At 41.5% G+C, this 22,621-nt stretch overlaps 1 protein-coding gene and 1 long non-coding RNA gene across 2 annotated transcripts in view; both read right to left on the bottom strand.

Moving 5' to 3' along the window:
• LOC101858380 overlaps positions 1–10,189 on the bottom strand; it is a gene marked incomplete in the record, with an annotated part of 32,061 nt that extends 21,872 nt beyond the window's left edge. Inside the window, 2 exon segments of the mRNA XM_013090605.2 lie at positions 6,682–8,117; positions 9,303–10,189. Of these exon segments, the coding sequence (XP_012946059.1) occupies positions 6,682–8,117; positions 9,303–9,729 (1,863 nt within the window).
• A 390-nt stretch (positions 10,190–10,579) lies between these two features.
• On the bottom strand, positions 10,580–22,615 carry LOC118478971. Its single transcript, XR_004859410.1, has 2 exons — positions 22,019–22,615; positions 10,580–10,823 (listed from the first exon to the last, which is right to left on the bottom strand). It is a non-coding gene; the product is annotated as an uncharacterized LOC118478971 (long non-coding RNA).
• Positions 22,616–22,621: the final 6 nt, after the last annotated feature.

Here is a 22,621-nt window from a genome sequence, read left to right on the forward strand (position 1 = left end):
GAGACACAGAGAGAAGGACACCGGTTAATTATTGTTTGAGTAAAGAGGAGTTTATCAACACAATAATAGTCATTTAGATACCGCGAAAAGTACGGCAGATGTCTTGTTTGTTTCAGTAAAGAGTTTTAGTTTTAGTTAAAGTTTAAGGCACTTGCAACACTAAAAGGTTACATAAGCTCCAAAGATAAGAGGTGTTACTAGAGTAACATACAAAGAAGCCAACGAGGAGAGATAAGGACAATAGATGTTTTGTTTTGTTTGTTTTAGCAGAGGTTTTACTGCGCTCACAACTGCATAAGGTCATATGAGCCCCAAGTGGTGGATGTCAACAGAGAAGTCCTTTCAGGGAATCAGACCTACTCTGTTCACCTCTCTAGCTTCAACAGCACAAAGTCTGCTTCGACCATCAAGGCACCCCAGAAATAACGGGTCACAAGAGTGTGACAAACATACAAAAGAAGTTGAGGAAAAAATGACAATAATAAGGATTAGGAAAGTAAAAGCAGCAGTTCTCTGTTGCAGTTCAGGCACAGTTATGAGCATGACATTGAATCAGCCCATTTACAATTCTACTGTGCATAAGAACAAGTTAATGCCCCCCTTTTGGGAATGGCTTAAACACACTTCGGTCAGTGGCACTGCCCGGGGTGGGGGGTGGGTGGGGTGGTAGTGTGTCATTAGATGTTTGACAGGTAAAAAGCAAACCACAGAAGAGCATCTTTGACAAACCAAGCCACAAAACTCCACAATAAATCTATAAGAACAGTTACGGAAACATAACATAGAACATCATTCTAAAACTAAAAAGCGGGGACAAAATGAATGCGATTACTATTTAAGACGTGTATATATAATTGGTACACGGTCTGTCAATTAACAGTTTATTTCTCTTATATGCTTTGACACTAAATACAAAAAAAAACCCAACTAAAACCATAGAAGAACATTACACTGTACTTGTGGTAATGTTTATGTCACCATCATGCTGTCACAGTAAAACAATGCAAGAAAAAAAAATTTTTTAAATCCCAAAACCCCGCTCTTCTCAAAGAAATACAAAAACAGTTCATTCACAGACAAGTAACATGCGGTCATGCACTCTACTACATGATAATAATGAAATAAATGACAAGCAATACAATTCCATGTCAGTAAATCTATAATATATATATAAGCCAAATGTAATCAAGTTTAGTACAGTAAATATGAGACGAAAAGAAAGCATTCGTAAACACTGTCAATTTTCAAACAGCGAATTTCTCTTCTTCCCTAAATTTTTATTACCTTAGGTTTTCAATACCCTACAGATGAAAGGATATGGAGTATCAATTATCATAGCACCAATTTCTTTCTATACATTTTTGTAGTTTCAATAAAAACCAATATAGCCACCTTCTTCTAAATGATCTAACATTGTAGTGCTATGGCCTTTAAAAAACAACAACACTTACCATTACAATTACAAACTAGCCAACTCAGACTTAACAGTCAGCAGAAGTCTAGCTATTTTTAATAATTGAAGAGAACTCCCATATTATAAAGCACCAACATACACAGTATCAATATTACAATGAAATTGACCAAAAAAACTCGTAATAATAATTAAAGTTTCGTAAGCAAAATTGTGGATAATAAATTTGAGCGTGAATAAATTTCACCTTGAGTAAAATCCACAACTCATAAGCATGCAAATCTGGGCGTGGGGGTGGGAACTGCGTCAGTGTGTGTGTAACTAACGTGCGTACATGCAGTTATGTACACCTTTATAAATTTATACATCACCATCACCAAAAACACTGGCAAAATGAAATACCGCCAACAAATCCTATACAGTAATAAGAAGACCAGACACCCGATGGCAGAGTGAGGTTTTTTACATTGCAAAACTTCTACTTAAAATATATGTTTTTATCAGATACATTGTATGTATTCACGTGTCCTATTCCAACACCAAGCAGTTCTTAACAACAGCTTCGCGCAAGAGTCGCAAAATACAGATTCACTTTATTAAAGGACTATCGATGTCCTCTAGATTTTAAATCCCTCCACAAGGCTTAAATACATTCGGTCTAGAATGACAAACCAAATCGTCTAATTTTTACTAAACTTTTCAAATTCATTAAGATCTTTCTAGACATTTTGGCTTTTTCCCCCTATGGCCAATGACTTCATCGATAATTTTTCACACCAACCAATTTTCTGGCTTTATTGATGTAGCAATTATCACACAAACAGCTATGACTGACATTAACAAATCTCATTTAACACCTTTGTTCGAGTAAAGTTCAAAGCGAAACACAACCCACATGATAACGACCATTTATCACAGGGATAAAGACAGACAGAAACAGTGGAGGAAAAAAAAAAGAAGTACATGACCTACCAGCCGCGACCTTAAACTACATGCATTGCCACATCACAAACTAGCTCGCAAAAGGAAATATCATTCAACACTACTAACAGCAACATCCCCTCACTATTTTCTTTTTTCTGGTTCGTTTTAGTGTTTCATGGCACTTGCAACACAATAAGATCATATAAGTGCTGAAGACTAGAGGCATAACAAGAGAGTAACAAACACGAAAAAGAAGGAGGGGAGATAAAGAAGATAGACGTTTGATAGGAAAGAAGAAGCAAACCATACCAGAGCACTCGCCAACCACCCACCACTATTTTCTTTGGCCTGAAGTATTTGATTTTTAAAAAAAAGGAGTACAGCTACATAATTTCGATCATTGTATATTTAGAGAAACCTGTTAACCAGATTTCAATAAAGCGGAAAACATAAATTTAGTTTTAGTAAGAGTTTTACAGAACTCGCAACACAACTAGGTCATATAAGTGTCAAAGATTCAGAGTTACAAGAGACTGACAGTAGCATACAAAGAAAAAAAAAGGATAGATGAAGACGACAGATGTTCGGTAGGGAAGGAGAAAACAAAACCAGAGCACCCGTCAACCACCCACAGACAACACCAGACAAAAGCGAGATCACAGACAGAAGTGAAAGGAACAAGAAATTCAGTCTGAGTTTATCTTCTCTCAGTTTGTCTGTTCCAGTACAGAGGAACCACATTCACACAAAACCGGGTTATTTAGTGAATGAAAAAAAATTAAGACAAACAAGACAGAAACAAAAGAAAGGAAAGCAAGAAAGTAGGAAGTAAAAATGGCACCCTTCAACCACATATCTATCCTCTCAGAGTTGAAAAATAATTCTCAAGAAACTCTTCCCTCGCCCATGTGACAAAACGCTGAGACAACCAAGAGGCAAGGGAAAGGTAAGAGGACCCTGCAGTAGGCGAGCTGCAGAGAGACAGGAGTATTTGGTCCACAACTGACACACCGAAATGAGCCACAGGATCCCATGAAAACGGTGAAATGGTATCAATAGGTTAAACGCCCCTATCAACATTAATAGGTTATTTAAAAGAGGCGGGACCTCCGAGTTTAACTTCCATTTCCGAAAGGACCGAACCAAAAGGGAAATTTGAGTAAAGTGTCTTTACCAAAGACACAACGTCGAACTGAGCTGACGTTCAAACCCACAGTCCACTACCCTAACCACTAGGCCACTGATGCCACCACAGGATCCCCGGTACCAATAGTACACTCAATGACTGCCTCGCCCGCTCACAACAAAGCTCCAAAGCTTAGTGCAAATACTCGTATTCCCATGTCCAAGTTTCATTCCTTTCTCTCACCCCGACGCAAAATGGATGATTCGAAAACCCTAAAGGGATCAGAGAAAGAATAACTTTTTTTTCTTTCTACTTTTTCCAAAGCAAGAAAGGGTCATTGTTGTATCTCTTTACGACGTAAACTCAAAATCCGTTTCAGTCTGCCTGTTTCAAGGTGATAAACTATTCGCACGCACACTCATGCACACACACACTGCCACAGAAGTACACACACAGACACTGATACAGACACCAGACACAGATACAGACACACAGGCAAGCACACACTGCCACACACACACAAACAGTAACACTCCTACACTACTCAGGAAAAAGCACAAGCAGAACAGGTGGGAGAACAAGGAGGGTAGGAGGAGAGGAGGCTTGACAAAACACAATCAATATACAACAGCTGGACACAGACACACACACGAGCACACCTAAACACATGCACAAATGTTTTCATACAATATCTTTGGGGTTGTTTTGTTTTTTTACACATCAGAATACCCACCAGTACTCACATGTACAGACTTAGGACACAAAAATACTCATATGTACACACTTTAACAACCACACACTCACACAGGACAAGAAGAAGAAAATATGTAATTTATGTACTCTCATAGCCCAAATCAAAGAAAGAGAAAGAATCTGCCATTACCATTATTCTAAACATTATATGAAAAACTGAAGAAGATGGTGGTACTGTTTAAACTCGTGTATAAAGACACAGCAATGCCAAATAAAACATCATTATTCTATATTACTTCTCACAATACTTTCTGAGCAGTCTTACTGCCAAACATCCCGGTGGGTGGTTGACGGAAGCTCTGTCAAGTGTGGTTTGCTTCTTCTCCGCTATCAAACATCTACCATTCTTTTTTTGGTTGTTTTTTTACTCTCTCGTAACACCTCTAATCTTCGGCACTCATATATGAACTTATTGTGTTGCAAGTTCCGTAAAACTGTAACTAAAACTGAAATACATCCCAGGGACGTTATTACTGTAGGCCTGGTACTACTGTGTCAGGTGTCTTCCATCTTCTTGGCACTTGGCACAAGCACTAAAAGAATGACACCAAGAAGAAAAACGCACCCAGAACTTTCCTGCTTGAACAATGAGTCTCTCAATACACCTAACATTTCTTGTAACAGCAAACGCCACAATCGTATTAATCATAAAAACCTGCTGAGTCGTACTGTGAAACATAGATGTGCACAAGGTAACCCATGCCAGGGATGTAAGATGCAGACAATAAGACAGGCATAAAAAAACTATTCCAAAACCCAAAACAAAACAAAAAAACAATCCCAAAGCAGAATGAATGCAGACAGCGAGGCTAAGAGGGAAAAAAAAGAAAAGAAAGAAAAACAAACGAAAAACGTAACCACCAGTTCACATACACTGTTCACATCCAAATACCAGAATAGAATACCATCTCCTGCGGGGTTTATTTTGTGTGGGGGAGGGGAAAAAGAAGAGATTCTTTTTTTTTGCTAATTGTAAATAGGAGATATAGAGAGAAAGGTAGCGCTTCTTTGTCTTGTCTGTTTTTCACTATTTTAAATTTATTTTTGTTTAATTAATCAAAATCAGATGCACTTCGTGAACTGCAATTATTAACAAGTAACAAATAGGCGACGGAGATTTTCCCCCCCCCCAATGGACCAAACTTTCAATAGGTGAAGGATCGCCTGCAAATGTTTGGCACACCCATCAAACACAGGTTAGATAATTTAGGAACCAGGATCAAAGACAGAAAAGACATATATTTGATTTACCCTTTCGCAACCTCAGGGCCCTATCAAACAAGCAAATGTACTTGCAATATAATATAATTATAAATATAAAACAAAACCAAGACGATCTTATTTATATTCAAAAGTACATAAAACTTAGTTAAAATATACCACACACTTCACAACTGCAAGAAAAAGATGGTCACTTTTTGTATGAACGCATTTACATTTTCTTCTTTCCCACTCTTTCAGAAAAAAGAAAAGTTATCTTCAACTCTATTTCAACATAAAAATTTACACAAGACTTCTTGAGCATTCAGAGAAAGTGCAAGTCAAGTAGAATTAATCTTTGCTATTAACTGCATTCAGCATTGATACCTCGAACTGTGTAATGTGGATTATGTGATCCACCATTACTCATTACTTTTATCATTAGTGCTTCCATAAAAGATAATAAATAGCATTTTTAATACGATTCAAAATCACCATGCACATGCATTTGACTGCCAAGTGCTGGGGGCAGTGAGTTTTATCATAATTGATTTCGGAATGTGTGTGTGCCATGTGTGTGTTTGTGCACCAGTATGTGTGTTTGAGTACCACATTTGTGTTTGTGTGCTAGTGTTTGTGTTTATATGCCTGTGTACGTGTCTGTGTGCCTGTGTTCGATTATTTTGCTGGACAATGTCATCATTCTGCTTCAAGACAGGTTTACTAAACAGGACCACCATAAACAAAACTTATGAAAAGACTGAGAATACAAACAAGCCAGTGTCAAGTGCCAGTCTTTACTACAGATCAGTCAAGTGCAGGGTTCTCATGCACAGACAGACAGGTCATGCCACCACATCATGCCCTAGTTGCAGGCATCCTAGTGTAACGGAAACATTCCAAACGCTAAACAAAGTCAATGAACATGCAGGATGCAGTAACCTGTGGAGGAATCCACCAATCGTTGCAGCAGAACAAAACAACAAACCTTGCCACAAAAAAAAGGGGGGAACGGGCGGGGGGGATGAGTAGGGCAAAACTGACCAATCAAGTGCACCAAATTCCAAAGCACAAACACTAAAAATAGTAACACCGTAACCAGAACAAAAACACGGGTGTGAGCGGGAGCAAGGCAAGCCATACCCAAAACAAAACGGCCGAGCATTAAAAAACCCGAGGGCACCAGGCAAAACAAAACAGTGTTGGTGTGAGAAGGAGGGGTGTTAACAAACTGAAGGGAACGGGATGCAGTTAAACTTTCTGCTACCTTGTCCACCTCTTCCGTATCTTCATCATCACCATCATCTTCTTCTTCTTCATCTTCTTCCTCATCGGCGGGAGGCGTCTTCATTGGTTCTAACTTGATCTCCTCCTCCTCCAAAGACCTCCCGTCCTGACGTGGCTGTGGCTCTCGATGGAACAGGACAGAGGCGTGCACACTCTGGTATGGCCGCAGACAACGCGAAGGGTTCTTACGGCTCCTGTTGTTGGTCTGAAGACCCATGCTGCCACCCGCCGCACACCCAGGCTTGACAGAGGAGGAGGAGGGGAGGAGAGTAGAGGTGGAGGAGGAAAAGGCAGGATTTGGGGAGGAAGACAAAGGGGAGCGGTGATGAAGAGAGGTGTCGGGCTCAGACACAAAGGAGGTAGGACTGAGTTTGAGAGAGAGGGAGACCGCGGCGGGCTGGGTTGGGGAGTGGGGGCTGTGAGGGCTGCTAGAATTAGTGCGGCCGTTGGCACTGTATCGAGACTTGGTCCTCATCGTGCTGCCACCACTGGCTTTACCAAATTTGTTGTTATTGTTGTTGCTGGTTCCGAAACCGTTGAGTAAAGCGGAGCCCGGACCCCTGCCAAGATCATGGCCATTGGAGAGGTGAATCTTTGGTGACTGTCTGGAGGGGTGGCCAGTGGGTGTGCTGTGTGAAGTGGGAGGAGAGGACTTTATGACCGTATGCATGGACAGGTCGCGCGGAGCGTCCTCTGCCTGGGTCAGTTTGGGGGTGGACAGGTCCATAGCGTCCAGCGGCGGTGTGCTCATGGCACGGTGGTGGGGGTGGTGGCCATTCTCGCCGAGGCCAGGGGGTGGGGTGGGGGTGGAGGCGGTGGGGAGAAGGCCGAACGGGGGGATGATGGCGGGGGGGAGGTAGCCATTCATGATCTCCGGGACAATGACGTCGGGCGGGGAGCGCTCTCTCTTGAGCCCCGTGAGGCTGAGCGGAGACATCTGGTCGCGGGGGTGATGGTGGTTGCTGCTGCTCATGGCCGCGGCAGCCGCAGCGTTCCTGGCCACCGTCATCAAGTACGACTCGGGGAACATGGGGATGTTGAGTGGGCAGTGCGCCGAGGTCATCAACATAGCCGCCGAGGGGGAGGGCGGGGGCGGCAGCTGGAGACCCCCTCCTCCCACAGTATCGGGCCTCAGGAAGCTTGTCCCGTTCTGCCCGACAGAGATGAGAGGCCCAGGGGTGTCAGAGGCTGGTGACACACGCTGGGAGCTGCTGAGGTTGCTGTCCTCCCCATCGCTGCTCTTGTTCTCGTAGTCAGCCGCCATCTTGGACACGTCGTTGGGCGCCTCTCCGTCGTCGATATAACAGTTGTGGCTGCCCAGGATCTCCACAAACCAGCAGTCCACAAATCCCAGACGCATGGTCAGCTTGACCCGGAAGCTACACTTGTGACCCCTGACCTTGATTTTGTCGCAGCCTGTGGGAGAAACAAGGGAGAGAAACACATGATAATTCAACCCTGACAAGGTGCGACAGTTCATTTCTTTGAGTAAAGACGCGCACATTGACACTACAATAGCAGACATTTAATACTGGGGGAAAACAATCAAACAGAAACACCAGACGGAAAAAAAAAAAGTTGGACACCCTAGTGACGCCCTACAACCACCCACAACCCTAAGGGTTAGGGTAAAAATACCCAATTATAAAACACCAGACATGAGAAAGCAGAACAGGTGGACCAAAAACCAGTCAGTTCCACACCTCCATACAAGACGCAGGTTCATTTGATCCAAGACAATATTGGCAATGACAAAAATACACATACATGTACATCCATTTCCCGACAGAAAAAAAAATCAAGACTAAAAGGAGGAATTTAAAAAATGGATGGACTGAAAAGAAATAAAGCAGGTGTACTGATGGTGCCCTAGTAGTAGTGGTGGCTGTGGTAGTGGAGGGGAGGGGGTTGGCTCTGGTGGAGATGTCTAAAAATAAATCTAGCGGCACGAAAATGGGATTACGCATGTCTCTTCCTGCAGTTTTACATGAGATCATGAAATGAGGTTAAAAAAACGGGATGAGGTTTCCAAGTAAACTATTTTTTACTCTTGAAGTACAAAGACTACAAATTCATCACCTTTGTTAAATATGACCCTTTTACACTAGCATATATGTGGTGTAATGGTTAGAGATGCTTCACCGATGTACACAAAAGATAAGAGTTCAATTCTCGAGTGGCGAAGTCGCATTTTTGCTGTAAGTATCTTTATATGCTAGGATGCAACGTATCCCACTCAGCCCAGGGAGGCTTCCAGGTTGAAGTAGCCTGCCTCCTAAATGCTTTAAACTGTGTCCACAGGGGCGTAAAACATTTACAGCTATGTCCATCAAATGACGCTGTGCACCATGTAGTGTAAGTTGTCAGAGAGAAGGAAGGGAAACATGCTCAAGTGACTTTGTTTCGTTTGTATGAGGAAAAGCACATCAACTTAATGGTCATAGGGTTTTGGGGAAAGGTAAGACAAACAGACAGGATCAACAGAGAGAGAGAGAGAAAGAGAGAGAAAGAGAGAGAGAGAGAGAGAAAAAGAGAGAGAGAGAGAGAGAGAGAGAGAGGGAGAGAGTGAGAAAAAGAGTGCAAGAAAGAGAAGCCACTCACCAGAAACACAAGCTCCGTATCCTCCACACGCCCGCTTGCAGCCCCCTGTCCCGCTGCAGTACAAAGTCTCCCTGGCCACCACAATCTGTGGCACATTGCGGGCGCGGCCAGCTCTAATGGACCCATTCTCCAGCACCATCTTGCCAAACTCGGTGAGGGAGAAGCGATCGTCCAGGAAACTGACACCTTTGTGGACGTCCACGTAGATCTTGTGCACCTCCCGACCTTTCCGCAGCATGCTCGCCTGGCGATAAGTGTCCACGCCATACAGATATTTGCGCAGGTCGCCGCAGCAGACCTTGACGCCTTTGAACTTCTTTGTGGACGTTGAGAGGTTGTTTTTGCCATTGGTGGCAGGGGGAGTGGAGTTGGCCACCATTCCTCCTGTGGGGTCCGAACTCAAGATCTCCGTCTTTGTGTCTGCCATAGCTGATAGCTAGCGGTATATATCAGTCCTCCACTCGGCCACACAGCGCCAGCAGAGACTACTTTAGTTGGTAACAAATTTCAAATCAAGAAGTCACAAAGCAAAACTAGGGTATAAAACAGCAAGCAGATCCGTCCAATCAAAAAGTAAACACAAAACACACACACGAGGCTATGGAGTGAAGAATGAGTCAAAAGTGACACGCGTAATCTACATACAGTTAGTACAAGTGAGACAAAATACACACAGCATGTTTCTCACAGCAAACACATTATCAGAGTATTAGGAACAATATGGCTTCTGTGGGGGGCGGGGGATTGTGAAAACTTCACGGTCTGACTAGCTTCACAGAGCAAAAACCTACTGGAAGATGCAGAGATTAAATAGCCAATATATAAACAACCTCAGACATGTACAGTTTATAAATATCACTGCAAAGAAATATAAGACACTGAGACTAAATGACTAGATACTCACGACAAAGCAAGAGCAGACAAAGATGACCAAACAAATACAACTTGACTGTGGAACTGAATAAAACACAAACAAACCAAGGGCAAGATCTAAGATGCTAATAAAACCATTGCGTAAACTTCCTTATCAAGGCATAGTGGTTGAGGGAAGGAGGGTGGGGTGAAAATATCTCACACGTCAGTTTCAGTTAAGTGAGCAGACAGCCACCGGCACAGTTTTGCCGTCCACATGATTGTTGAGCATTTTTCCGCACACAATAAGAGGAACTGATACCCCACACAAGAGCTGCCATAGTTCTAGAAGTTTATTTGTGTCCTTGGAGTTTATTCGTGAGTCCTTGAAGTTTATTTGCGTGTCTTGCTGCTATTTATTTGCAAGTCCTTGTAATTACGTGCATGTTCTCGAAGTTAGTTTTGCGTGACCTTCGAGTATATTTGTATGTCTTTGTTAACTTTGTAGTTAATGAACGTTCACAAAGTCATGTTCCGCAACACATCACAACAACAGTGGCTCAGACTCGGACAGAACTAGAGGTCAGTTTGTCTGTGTGTCCGAGGAGAGCAGGCACAGGAACACACTTCTATCCCCGTCAGCTTTTGTTGGGTCACTCGCACGGTGAGCTGTGTAGAATAAAACTGGACTTAAAACCTACACATTTAACAGCACACACACACACACGTGCCACCTGCACAAGGCACAACTAGAACAGGTAGGAGAGAAATGCAAACCCAGAGACACAGCAACTGACACAAGATGAATAAAGAGACAATCTCTGGCAAATCACTCGCGCGCGCGGGGGGGGGGGGGGGGGGGGGGGGGGTTGATGGCATTTTCAAAATTTCTTGGGACTGTTGTTTGTTTGAGTACTGAGAAGTGCACTGGCATGATAAAATTATCATGGCCTTTTGGAGTTACGAAAAGCAAAACTGAAAAACAGATTGACATATTTTTCTTAATTTCTTATTATGCGTTTCCTTGTTTAAGAGCAAAAACATAAACTGACAAAACAATTGTCATTTAATGCTAGCAGGGAACACAAGACTCACAGATAGAGAAAAAGAAAAGGAAAAAAGAGGAACAAAGTCGGCCGTAACAACAGTGGCACCCTCCAACCAGCTGTCTTGAGAGTGTACAATAGGATGAAATGTTGATTTGTTTTTCAGTAAAACGTATAACTTTTGGATAATGAGGCCACGTGATCCTATAATGTTGGGTTTCTGCTTCTCAAACCACTCAGGCCTCAACATGGCTTCTTAATTTTTACAAATTTAAATTTTTAAAAGTTTTTTGTTATGACCCCTACACAGTTTTCTCATTAAATTTTCTTTTTTAAATCACTATATATATTGTGAAGTTCACCGTCTTGTCTGATTTTTATAAAGTCATTAAACTCCAAAGCAACAATACAGTAATAAATAATACTCAGTGTCCAAAGACAACATTATAACAATGTACTGTTCTGTACCTCGTTTTTTTTTTCCTCCTCCCCAGCCAGGTGTGTTTTTATTTTAACGTGTTTTGTTTCTAACAAACAATTAGAAAATGGTGAAATGGTATGGGTTTAACGCCCCTATCAACGCGATTAGGTAATTTAAGAGGCGGGGCCTCCTAGTCCTAGTTTAACGTCCGTCTCCGAAAGGACCTAGCCAAGTGGGAAATTTGTGTAAAGTGCCTTTCCCAAGGACACAACGTCGGGCCGAGCTGAGGCTCGAACCCCCGACAAACAATTAAAACCAGAGAGAGGGAGAGAGAGATTGTAAGAGAGACTAGAGAAACAGAGTTTTTTTAAGTTAGTTTAGTAAAGAGTTTTACGGCACTTGCAACACAATAAGGTCATATAAGTGCCGAAGATTAGAGGTGTTACAAGAGAGTAACAACAAACGTAAAAAAGAAGGAGGAAAGATAAGGACGATAGATGTTTAAGAGGAAAGAAGGAGCAAACCACACCAGAGCACCCGCCAACCACCCACAGAGAAACATAAAAAGAGAAAAAGAAACAGAGAGAGATTTTATGATGCGAGACACTGCCTCACACAGAAGGACAGAAGAAGTGTGTAACGTCACATTATGGAACCCAGCAACACGACAAACTTACACAAGAGTCGCAACTGACATGATTTTGCATTTTGACTTAAAATCAAGTAAGTGCTCAAGATTAGCAGTGTCACAAAAGAGCAACAAACACAAAAAAGAAGGAAAAGAGATAAGGATGATAGATGTTTGAAAGGAAAGAAGGACCAAGCCCACCAGAGCACCAGCTAACCACCCACTAACACTACAATTGCAGCCAATTTTATTTCTTAACATTGACATCATTGCAAGAAGTGATCAAAACAACTGTCTGTCTGTTCTGACATAACAACGCCCATTTGTAGCAGACAAAAGTAAGACAGACAGGCAAACAGAAATGGCTGAAGGAAAGAAAAGTAGGACCTACCAGTGGCGCCCTCCACCCTCCCACTCATTTGAACTCCTGTACAACAAAACTGGCCTTGTCACAAACAACAAGTCCAAAGTCGTAAAGACAGCTGCAAACCTGAGATGGACACAACCAACTGGTACAAACATTCCCGTCTCCGACGACATTTCGAAGACGAAGAATCACTGAGACCAAAAACAAAAAAAAAAGAACTCCAACAAAAAACCAAACCAATCCTCACAGACTGAAGTCATGAAGCAAAGACAAAAGGCTCCCGCAAACACTGCGACTCAACTCACTATCTATGTGGCCGCCTGATAAAACCGTCAGAGGGCAACTGCAGGGGACAAACAGACGGACAGTAAGCTCCAGCCACAGGTATATATAGGCCAGCCTACCTCTGGTACTGGGAGGCCTCGCACAAACAGATAGCTGGAATTAGAAACCGACCCACCCATACCCCCACTCCTTTTCAAGACTTTTACCATGGCTTATGATAGCCAGCTCAGTAATGCCACCTGTCTGCCCCCAACACCAACCCTCCTCAAATCTCTGTATCACCTCTATTCAAACTCTTATAGGTAGTTTGAAGAGTGGTCAGGTGGAGAGAGGGAGAGGGAGAGGGATGGAGGGGAAAGGGAGGGGGAGAGGGAGGGAGAGGGAGAGGGAGAGAGAGGGAGAGAGAGAGAGAGAGAGAGAGAGGGGGGGGGGATGAACACAAAGAAAGGGATAGAAGGAAAGAAAACAAAGATAGAGAAAGAAAAAGAGAAAGGGAGAGCGAGAGAGAGAAAAAGTGAGTGAACGTAAAAGAAAAAAGGTGCCGGGGTTTACAAAAGTAGAAAACGTGAAAAAGAGAGAGAGAGAGAGTAAGAGAGAAAGAGAGAGTGAGAGAAAGAGACAGAGAGAGTATGAGAGAGAGTAATTACGTAACAGAGAGGGTGAGAGAAAAAATTTGAGAGAGAGAGAGAGAGAGAGAGAGAGAGAGAGAGAGAGAGAGAGAAACAGAGGACACCAGAGCGGAGAGGTAGAGAGCTGAACAATGCACCCAGTCTCCTATCAGCAGCTGACAGCTCCCAGCAATACCGGCCGCAGCCGGCCACCCAACGGTGGAGTGAGGTGCCACACAGCAGCTGGGGGATGGAACCACGACAGGTGCTTATCTCTCGCTGGTGCCATCGCTCCACACCAGCTCTACGACCCGGGTCTACCTAGACCACGGGGACACACACGCGCGCACACACACAAACATTTTCTCATTATAACAGGACATTGGAAACGTGTCTGTCACAAAAAAGTCACCCCAGTCCTAGAACCACAGGGACAAACATACTAGAGGACATACAAACAAAACATTCCTGTCCAAATGGTCATATATAGAGACATATATATTATATTATGTCATAACTCATATAAAATAAAGACATACGTCTGTCAAAACAGTCATTTGAACACACACACAAGCACGCATGCACACACACAGGACAGAAGAAATGTATCTGTTGTGATAGTTTTTTGTAAGAGTTTTACGGCACTTGCAACACAATAAGGTCATATAAGCGCCAAAGAATGAAGATTAGAGGTGTTACAAGGGAGTTAGTTATAGTAGAGGGTTTTACGGCACTCGCAACTGCATAAGGTCATATGAGCGCCAAGGGGTGGGTGTCAACAGAGAAGTCATTACAGGGAATCAGACTTACTCAGCTCACCTCTCTAGCTACAACAGCACAAAGTCTGCTTCGACTATCAAGGCACCCCGGAAACAGCAGGTCACAAGAGTGTGACAAACATACAAAAGAAGTAGAGGAAAATGACATTAGTAAGGATTAGGAAAGAAAAAGCAGCAGTTCCCTGTTGTAGATGAGGCACAGTCATGAGCGTGACATGATGAATCAGCCCATTTACAATTCTACTGGGCTTGAACGAGAAATGTCCCCCCCTTTGGGAATGGCCTAAAGACACTACAGTCAGTGGCACTGCACGGGTTGGGGGGGGGGGGTAAAGGGAGTAACAAACAAAAAATAGAAGGAGGGGAGATCAGGACGATAGATGTTTGATAGGAAAAAAGGAGCAAACCACACCAGAACCCCTGCCAACCACCCGCTGTGATAGTCATATGAGCACACACACACACATGCACGCAAAAATAATACAAACATACACTACAACATAAAAATAGAATATGTCGTGATAAATAGAAGTACACACACACACAAATACAATCATACATCACAGCAACTGAAAAGTGCATGTTGTGACAGTCGTACAAGCACATACAACGCTCTGTAACTAATGCGGACATCTCTGTCCAAATGTCTACAAATACTTGAACCTGATCCCCAAAACCATAATCACTTTACTTTAAAACACATTCTTTTTCCCAGAACGTAAAAAAAGTGCGGTTATAAGCAAGTCACGGTGACTGTCATAATTGAGATATATATATCTTCACACTCAGAAGTTTGGTTGTTTTGTTTGGAATTTTTTTTTTATTAAAAAAAAAATTAATAGGTTGAAGGAGGGGAGAAAGAAGATAGATAAAGAGAGAGAGAGAGAGAGAGAGAGAGAGAGAGAGAGAGAGAGAGAGAGAGAGAGAGAGAGAGAGAGAGAGAGAGAGAGAGAGAGAGAGAGAAAGAGAAGGGGGGGGGGAGAAGGAAGAGACTGACTTTTCTGAATAAGGAAGAGATTAACTTTTCCGAATAAAAGTTAGGCAAATCCACAATTTAACTTTCTTCTCAAAAGGACAGAAAAAAAAGACAGGTAGTTAGTAATAAAAAAGAAAAAGAAAACCAAATTTTTAGTGTGCCTGGAGTATGGTGTGTGTGTGTGTGTGTGTGTGTGTGCGTGCGCGCGTGTGAGAGAGAGAGAGAGAGAGAGAGAGAGAGAGAAAGAGAGAGAGAGAGAGAGACAGAGAAAGAGCATGCACATCCTGTGTGAATACATGTGTGTGGTTCACTAATCTTTTAAAACAGTTTTCAATATTCAGCATTTGACACCCATTAAAATAATATGTTTATCGCTTTCACAAAGCCAGCATGTCAGGGTAGAGAGAATCAGTTACAATATATGCATGAGTATCAGAGAACGCCATAAATTCCAAATCAGATATAAAACGGGTAAAAAAATCTGGTGTACATTTTATGTACCCAGGCTCATTTGCAATTCCCCGAGCGACGGCGCAGATTTATCTTAATAAAGAGAAAGTACCTCACGCTCACACCGACAACTTGTCAATCCCATTCTCAATCATAGCCACCCAACATAATGCACCATCAGTCTCTCTAACTCTAAGCAATAAAAACATTTTGAGCGACTTCCCTACTTTTCACAAGAGGCAATAAAAAGTCATATGTTCCGTTCAAAAATGGAAAACTAGATATAATGTGTACATATATCTATAAAGTAAATTCCCAAAATGAATGTCAAGTACTTTTGTTTTTAAAAAAATGGTTACCATAGAATCCAACAGCAAGTGCACTTTGATACAATCTTAATAAAACTCAATTTTTTTGCGCATATCTACATTGATTTTCAGCCCTACAGCTGCCGCACCTTATTTACCACATGGACAGAAAGCCGAACTCTGCATGCTGCAATAGTTAAATCACGAGGAGAAACAGAAGAATTTAACTGGACCCCCCCCCCCCCAAAAAAAAAGTTTCTTTTTTTTAAAAACCCAGAAACGCCACGTGAGGAAGTTCAAAACATTTAGTCTTTGTCCTCAGCACAGATGAAGATGCTGATAGTTCTGCTCAAAAGCTTTGAAAATATTCTGTACCCCTGCACAGAATTCAATACAACATCACACTAATGATATTTTCCAACACAAAAGAGGTCAAAAAATTATAACATTTTTAAAAAGGTCTACGGTATATTGTGCAATACACATGAAATACATTGCCATTGCTGCAATCTGCTGTAAGTCTGACGTGATCTGGGCCCCAGTTCAAATTGTCCCCTGATCAAAGACAGATTCAACCAAATTCAACCACACCCTGAGACTGCTTTAAATGAGAGAGATTTTTTAACCTCCGAGCAGAGAAAAAAAAATTATAAAGTAAACAGAAAGCCTTGTTTTTAACTGACTCAGTGTTAATAGCAAAGAGAAGAAGCACATTGACACAATTTTCACATAGTTATTTAGCCAGCACGAAATTTATTAGAAAGATACAGACAGAAAGCAACTGACGAAAATAACAGGATCAGCTGCCAGTGGCGCCTTCCAACCATTTGAGACAAAAAAGAGCAGAGAAAAGGAAAGACAAACACACAGAAGGAATAGAGCAACAGGAAAAGTCAAGGAGTAGAACCACATAGGTACCAGCACAGCCATGCACCTATACTGTAACTAGATTATAATTTTGTAAAAAATAAATCAAGTCATCCATATTCTTACTGCTACCAGCTGCAGTCATAATAATTTTCAGCCCAAAGATGAATTAAAAATATCAAAGACTAATTTTGAATAAGACCTTCACTTATATACTATAATATAATATTTAATACACATCATGTCGTAACAACAAAAAAAACCCCAACCCCCACCAACATTATTATTAACATCTGAGTGTATACCATAAAAAAATAAAATCTATCAAAATCATTTTAATTTCAATGATCATCTGAAATACGATGCAATTCATATAATATAATAATATAGTAACCTGTTTACTCCTATTTCTATTTGGGGCTTTTCCCGTACGTTTTTAAAACGGCTCAAAACAAATTTGAAATGATGTTGATAAGATGAACATTTCTGATTTATAAAGTTGTGGTTGTCATGGAAGCCTCTTCCGTAAATAAATGTGTTCTTTTATGTAATGTTGGCAATGGCCGTAAAGGCCTAAACACTTACTGACCAGCCTATATTTAAAACTGAAATAACCTGCTGAAATTCCGCAACATATGCAAAGACACCCTCTTCTGCACCACTTTACATAGCAATAATATTAAGGGGCAAGAGCAAGGTCCAGTGTGGGTACAAGCACTATTTAAAATCTTAGGAGGAAACTAGACAAGTCGCTGAATAAAAAAAAAAAAAAAGGAATGCTTACTAAATCAGAGAACTAGTAGAATATAGTCTAGTCTGAGCCTGAACCTTGAACACAGACATACAAAACAAGCAAAAAAAATAAATTCAGCTTACATATGTTCCTTTTATAGGCCTGAGACAATGTGTAAGCTGAGCAACTCAATAATGCTACCACCAAAAACCACCTCACATTACTTGCACGTAATTTTTACAAAAGCAGTGTAAGCAGCATCATCTTCTATATTTTTAACCAATACTGAGTTATATTTTTATATTATATAATTTATATGACAGAGCTATATGTCCAGGAAGTGTAAATTGCCACCGAGTGACGCGGTGACAATTACAGAGTCAATTGGAGCTCTTTTGCGTAGGAGAGCAGATCTAGCCTATGTGTGCTTGGTGTTCTGCGCTCGTGAACTTCTGCTTACGCACGCCTCTCTGTCTCTGTGTGTGCGTGTAGGTCTCTCTCTCTCCCTAACCCCGTCCCCCTGATTTATGCTCCCCGATATATATATATATTGGTGTATTTCAGTTTCTGCTTGAAATTGAGTGAAATTTTTGGCCTACTTCGAGAATCGCCTGTGTTGGTTCTACACTGAAGCGTAGGCTAGTAGGGATGGGCATTAGTCGATACCAGAACCCGTACTGGTTAAGAAAAGGCGACTTAATCGATACTTGACATTGGAAGACCCTTAATCAATACTAGTCGATACGGAGGTTTTTTTAAATATGGGAAACAAAGAAAGACCCTTCACTTTTAAAACCGTAAACAGTAAATGAGATAACATGGGATGGATAAAAATACTTTTTGTCTTACATACATTACATAAGTACTATAGTAGGTGTACACTCGCACAGTTGCAGCCATTTTTACTATAGGCCTCTTGTCATTCCTCGGTCAGAAGTCAAATGTCTGAGAATAGTATTCGTCAGTATTCGAATAGGCCTAGTACATTTTGATATACAGCGTTGTGTCCCCTGTTTTCCAACAATTTCCTTAACCAGTACTGGGTATCGATCGATACTGAATTTCTTAGTCGATACCAGTACTCTTGAGTCTTGACTGGCTAATATCGACTAAAGCTCATCCCTATGGGCTAGCTTAAGTCTCATTCAAAACACGCCAAGTTGGTAGCTCTAGATGTTCGTCCAAAGAGATTAAAGAACAAATTGATCTACTTCTAGACATGAGGAGCTCGAAAGGATAGCCAGGAAATAAGACTTCCATTTTACTGTACACAATCTTTCAAATTAGCTTGAATTTATGCAAAATGATAATACCCGATAAAAATAAGTTTAGTTTATAGATAGATAGCTTTGAATACCATCGTGCAGGTTACAAAAAGAATTTGAGTGCAAAACATTCAGAAATTGACCTATACTATTTCCTTTCGAACCCCGGAATGTGTGTAACTACTCGTTAAAACTTATCAACTAATGAGAGGGGGTAAGATAAGAACTTATTCATGTGTTCGTTACACATTATGAATAGAAAGCTTAAGATAGTGTTGTTTTCAGACTTCTCACTGCTTCACTTGGTGCCAATTGACGTTAAATCTACCATAGCTCCTTTATGAAGCTGCAGGGAGCACCTAGCACACCTCTGTGATTGGCCCAAATATAAATGACATATGATATTACTGCCGTCTATTTTTGTCGTCTTCCGGGGCTTCCCTCGTCAGTTGGAGTTAATGGGCTACGTCACTAGGTTTCATCGCCAACTGAGTGGGCCGTGGGCGCGCGCACACTTGTACATGTGAGTGTGTGCGTGTGTGTGCACACGCTTACAAGTGTGTTTGTGTGTGTGTGGGGGGGTGCACAACTTTGAGGAGAAGGTAAATTTATGGAACGAGAATTGCTGTGATTGCTCATAAAAGATAACATATATATAATAAATTAATACATCATGTACCAAAAAACCCAAAAGAAACGCGATGAGATCTAGGCAGTTACTCGTGACGGAAACCCAAGAGAGTCTTGGGGAAAACCTCAGAAGACGACAAAAATAGAGGGTGGAAATACGTCATCTCTATATTTCGGCTAATCACAGAGGTGATCTATTGTCTCTCTTGGGGATAATTTTGTACGCTAGCTTTACCCTGAAAAATATTTCATGCTAACATTTTATTAGAATTTTATAGATCTAGGCCTCTGAAAATTTGTTTTATAATGGCATCCAGTCATTATATTGACACCCATCCATAGCAGAATAAAACAGATTGAAAATGAGGCCATTGGAATTTAAAAAACACGTCAGTAAAAATACAAATCAGTACCTGGGTAGATCTAAGTAAAAAATCCTAGCCTTCTGCGACTTTTTTCAGTTTTTATAGATCTAGATCTCTATCTTTAAATATAAAAAATCATACGGCACATGCTGACAATAAAATCTGTCAATTGCAACTTTTAAGTTAAAGAAAATCCTGCATTAATAATTTTAAAGGCTTGCCTAGTGACTCTCTCAAGTTGCAGCTGAATGGGTCGTATGTCCTGTAGCAGAAAGTGGTTAAGCAGGGCAGCATGTAGGGTAGGTCGTGAGCCTACCACATCGATGAACAACTAGCTAGAAATAAATACACTGTGGATCATGAGGATTTCTCGGCCGGAACGAAACTGTCCGAAAGTTTCATCATAAGGAACTGAGTGATAGATCTTATCTAGATCTAGATTAGATCTAGAATCTAGACATAGGCTAGCAAACTAAAACTAAAAAGGCCGGTAAATTTTTACTTTCACTCCCGCACACAGATGCACTGTTTCAGGGGTCAAACTGCTGTACTGTTTGCTGCAGATCACACATAAAGCCACTAAAACTGTCGCAAATCAATTATTTTCAAGACAATTTCAAATCTAACTGTAAAATATCAAATTATGGGTGTAAAAACAGGGGGGCATGCCCCCCTGTAACCTCCCAGATTTTCTTTTACCCCAGTGGGGCAGGCCCCCCTGGAACCCCCCGATTGGTCCAAAGCATGTCTATCTCGGTTAAAAACAATCAAATATTTCAAAAACTATTAATTTGCGACGGAAATGAAGTTGATATTCGTGTTCAGCGCATCAATATTTAGTAGAAAATAGACAACTGGTAGCTGAGTGTGAGACGGGAGGGAAAGTAAAAAAATACCAAAAGGCCACCTCTATTCTCACCCGGAGTGAGAATAGTGCAGGCGAGTCTTGTGGCTATTCTCACCCGGTGCGCGTTCACCAAATTTTGCGTTCACCCTAAACCACAGAATTCTACACTGTGATAACAGAAAAATTGTAGAATTCTGTGCCGTGAACAAACGTACCATTACAATTGTAGCCTACTAAAAGCGTACAACTTTGTCTGTGGGCAGTGGAGAGAGAGAGAGAAAGAGAGAGAGGAGTAGCGCGAGAATTTCCGGGCAAAACAAAATGGCGACCCGCGTAGTTCGGCTCGATTCGAAAAGTTAAATAGCCGTAGCATCTTTGTAGACAACCAAATTTATTTACTTTTGTGTTTTAACATCATTTTTAAACTTTGTTTTGGCCAATTTGATCGTCCACACCGATAGACAGTATTCAGAAAGAGACAGAGAGAGAGAGAAGAGGGGAGGAGTTGATCTTGCGAGAACTTCCGGGCGGGTGAGAATATCCACTTTCAACTAAAAATAGCAAAATTAAAATGAACAGCGAGTAACAATATGTTGTAGGCTCTTGCAGATTCTAGATTTCTAGATCTTAATCTAGATCTAGATTCTAGATTAGATCTATCTACACTTCACACGTCAGTCAGACAGCAGTTGTGTGAAGAGTTGCTAGATATCTAGATCTAGATCTAGATCTAGATCTAGATCTAGATCTAGATTCTATATTTTGCGCTGACACTTTTTAAACACACATGTGGAAAATCAACAAATAGAATGGAACATCACAGCAATAGACTGCCTAGCTCAAGAAGTTCCAGACAGCAGGCTCGGTGCATTGTTAAAAAAACCCCGAAATAAAACTTCTTTCTAGATCTAGATCTAGAATCTAGATCTAGATCTAGCAAGAAGAGAGCGAGACAATGAACGAAGAGGAGTTTCTCTAAGTCGAACCAAGACCTCAGCTAGATCTAGATCCTAGATCTAGCACTCACAAGACTAGAGACTAGAGACTAGATCTAGATCTAGATCTAGAGATCAAGAGTCTAGATCAAGCACTAGATCTAGGCCTAGAATCTAGAAGTCTAGCAGCACAACACAACTTTTTTACTGTACACTCTACACACCACGCGCGAACGAAAGTGTACACGCACCCTCACTCGATACCAAAGTTACACATATAAAATCATATCCAGCATGCACCCAAGGTTATACTGTGTGAAACTCTACACTCGCCACGTCCTCTCTGCCACTCACCTCCCTAGACATTTGCTCATATGGGTCGGGTGCTGACGGTGACTGTGTGGCAGCTGCTACACAACGATCGAAGTTTCCGGGTGCAGCCATTTTGTTTTGGACATGCCCCCTTCTCTCAGCGCACAGCGCCGCCTAGGCCTGGATCGGGGTGGTTCAGTCCAACACCCGCGAAATCCAAGCAGGCACGCTCTGTGTTCCCATGCCCTAGCCTACATGTAAATGTAAATTCAACTAACCATCGATCGCACGCGCACTTCTGTTCGCTGTGTAGGCTGTTAAGCTCCCACGAAGTTTTACCGTTTTAATAGATAGCCTATGCCTACTGATGTCTATTACTTAAAGTAGGGTTTTCCCTTCTGGCTCTTCCACACAAAGCGTTTAAAATCACCTTTTTTCTTTTCTTTTTTCGTTCGTTTTAATAAAAGATAAGGGTGCATAAAACTGAGTAATAAAGCAGAATGAGAAACGTTCCATCACCACAAAATGTAGATGTGAATGAAAACATAAAATAGAGGAGACATTGCGTTACCGGCATTAACCGTTGAGGAAAATGTTCGTAGATCAAGAAACGAGTGTCCGTTTCTTCCGCAGAATGGCCATGTT

This window comes from Aplysia californica, unplaced genomic scaffold (assembly GCF_000002075.1).
Source record: "Aplysia californica isolate F4 #8 unplaced genomic scaffold, AplCal3.0 scaffold01362, whole genome shotgun sequence".
Classification (NCBI taxonomy): domain Eukaryota; kingdom Metazoa; phylum Mollusca; class Gastropoda; order Aplysiida; family Aplysiidae; genus Aplysia; species Aplysia californica.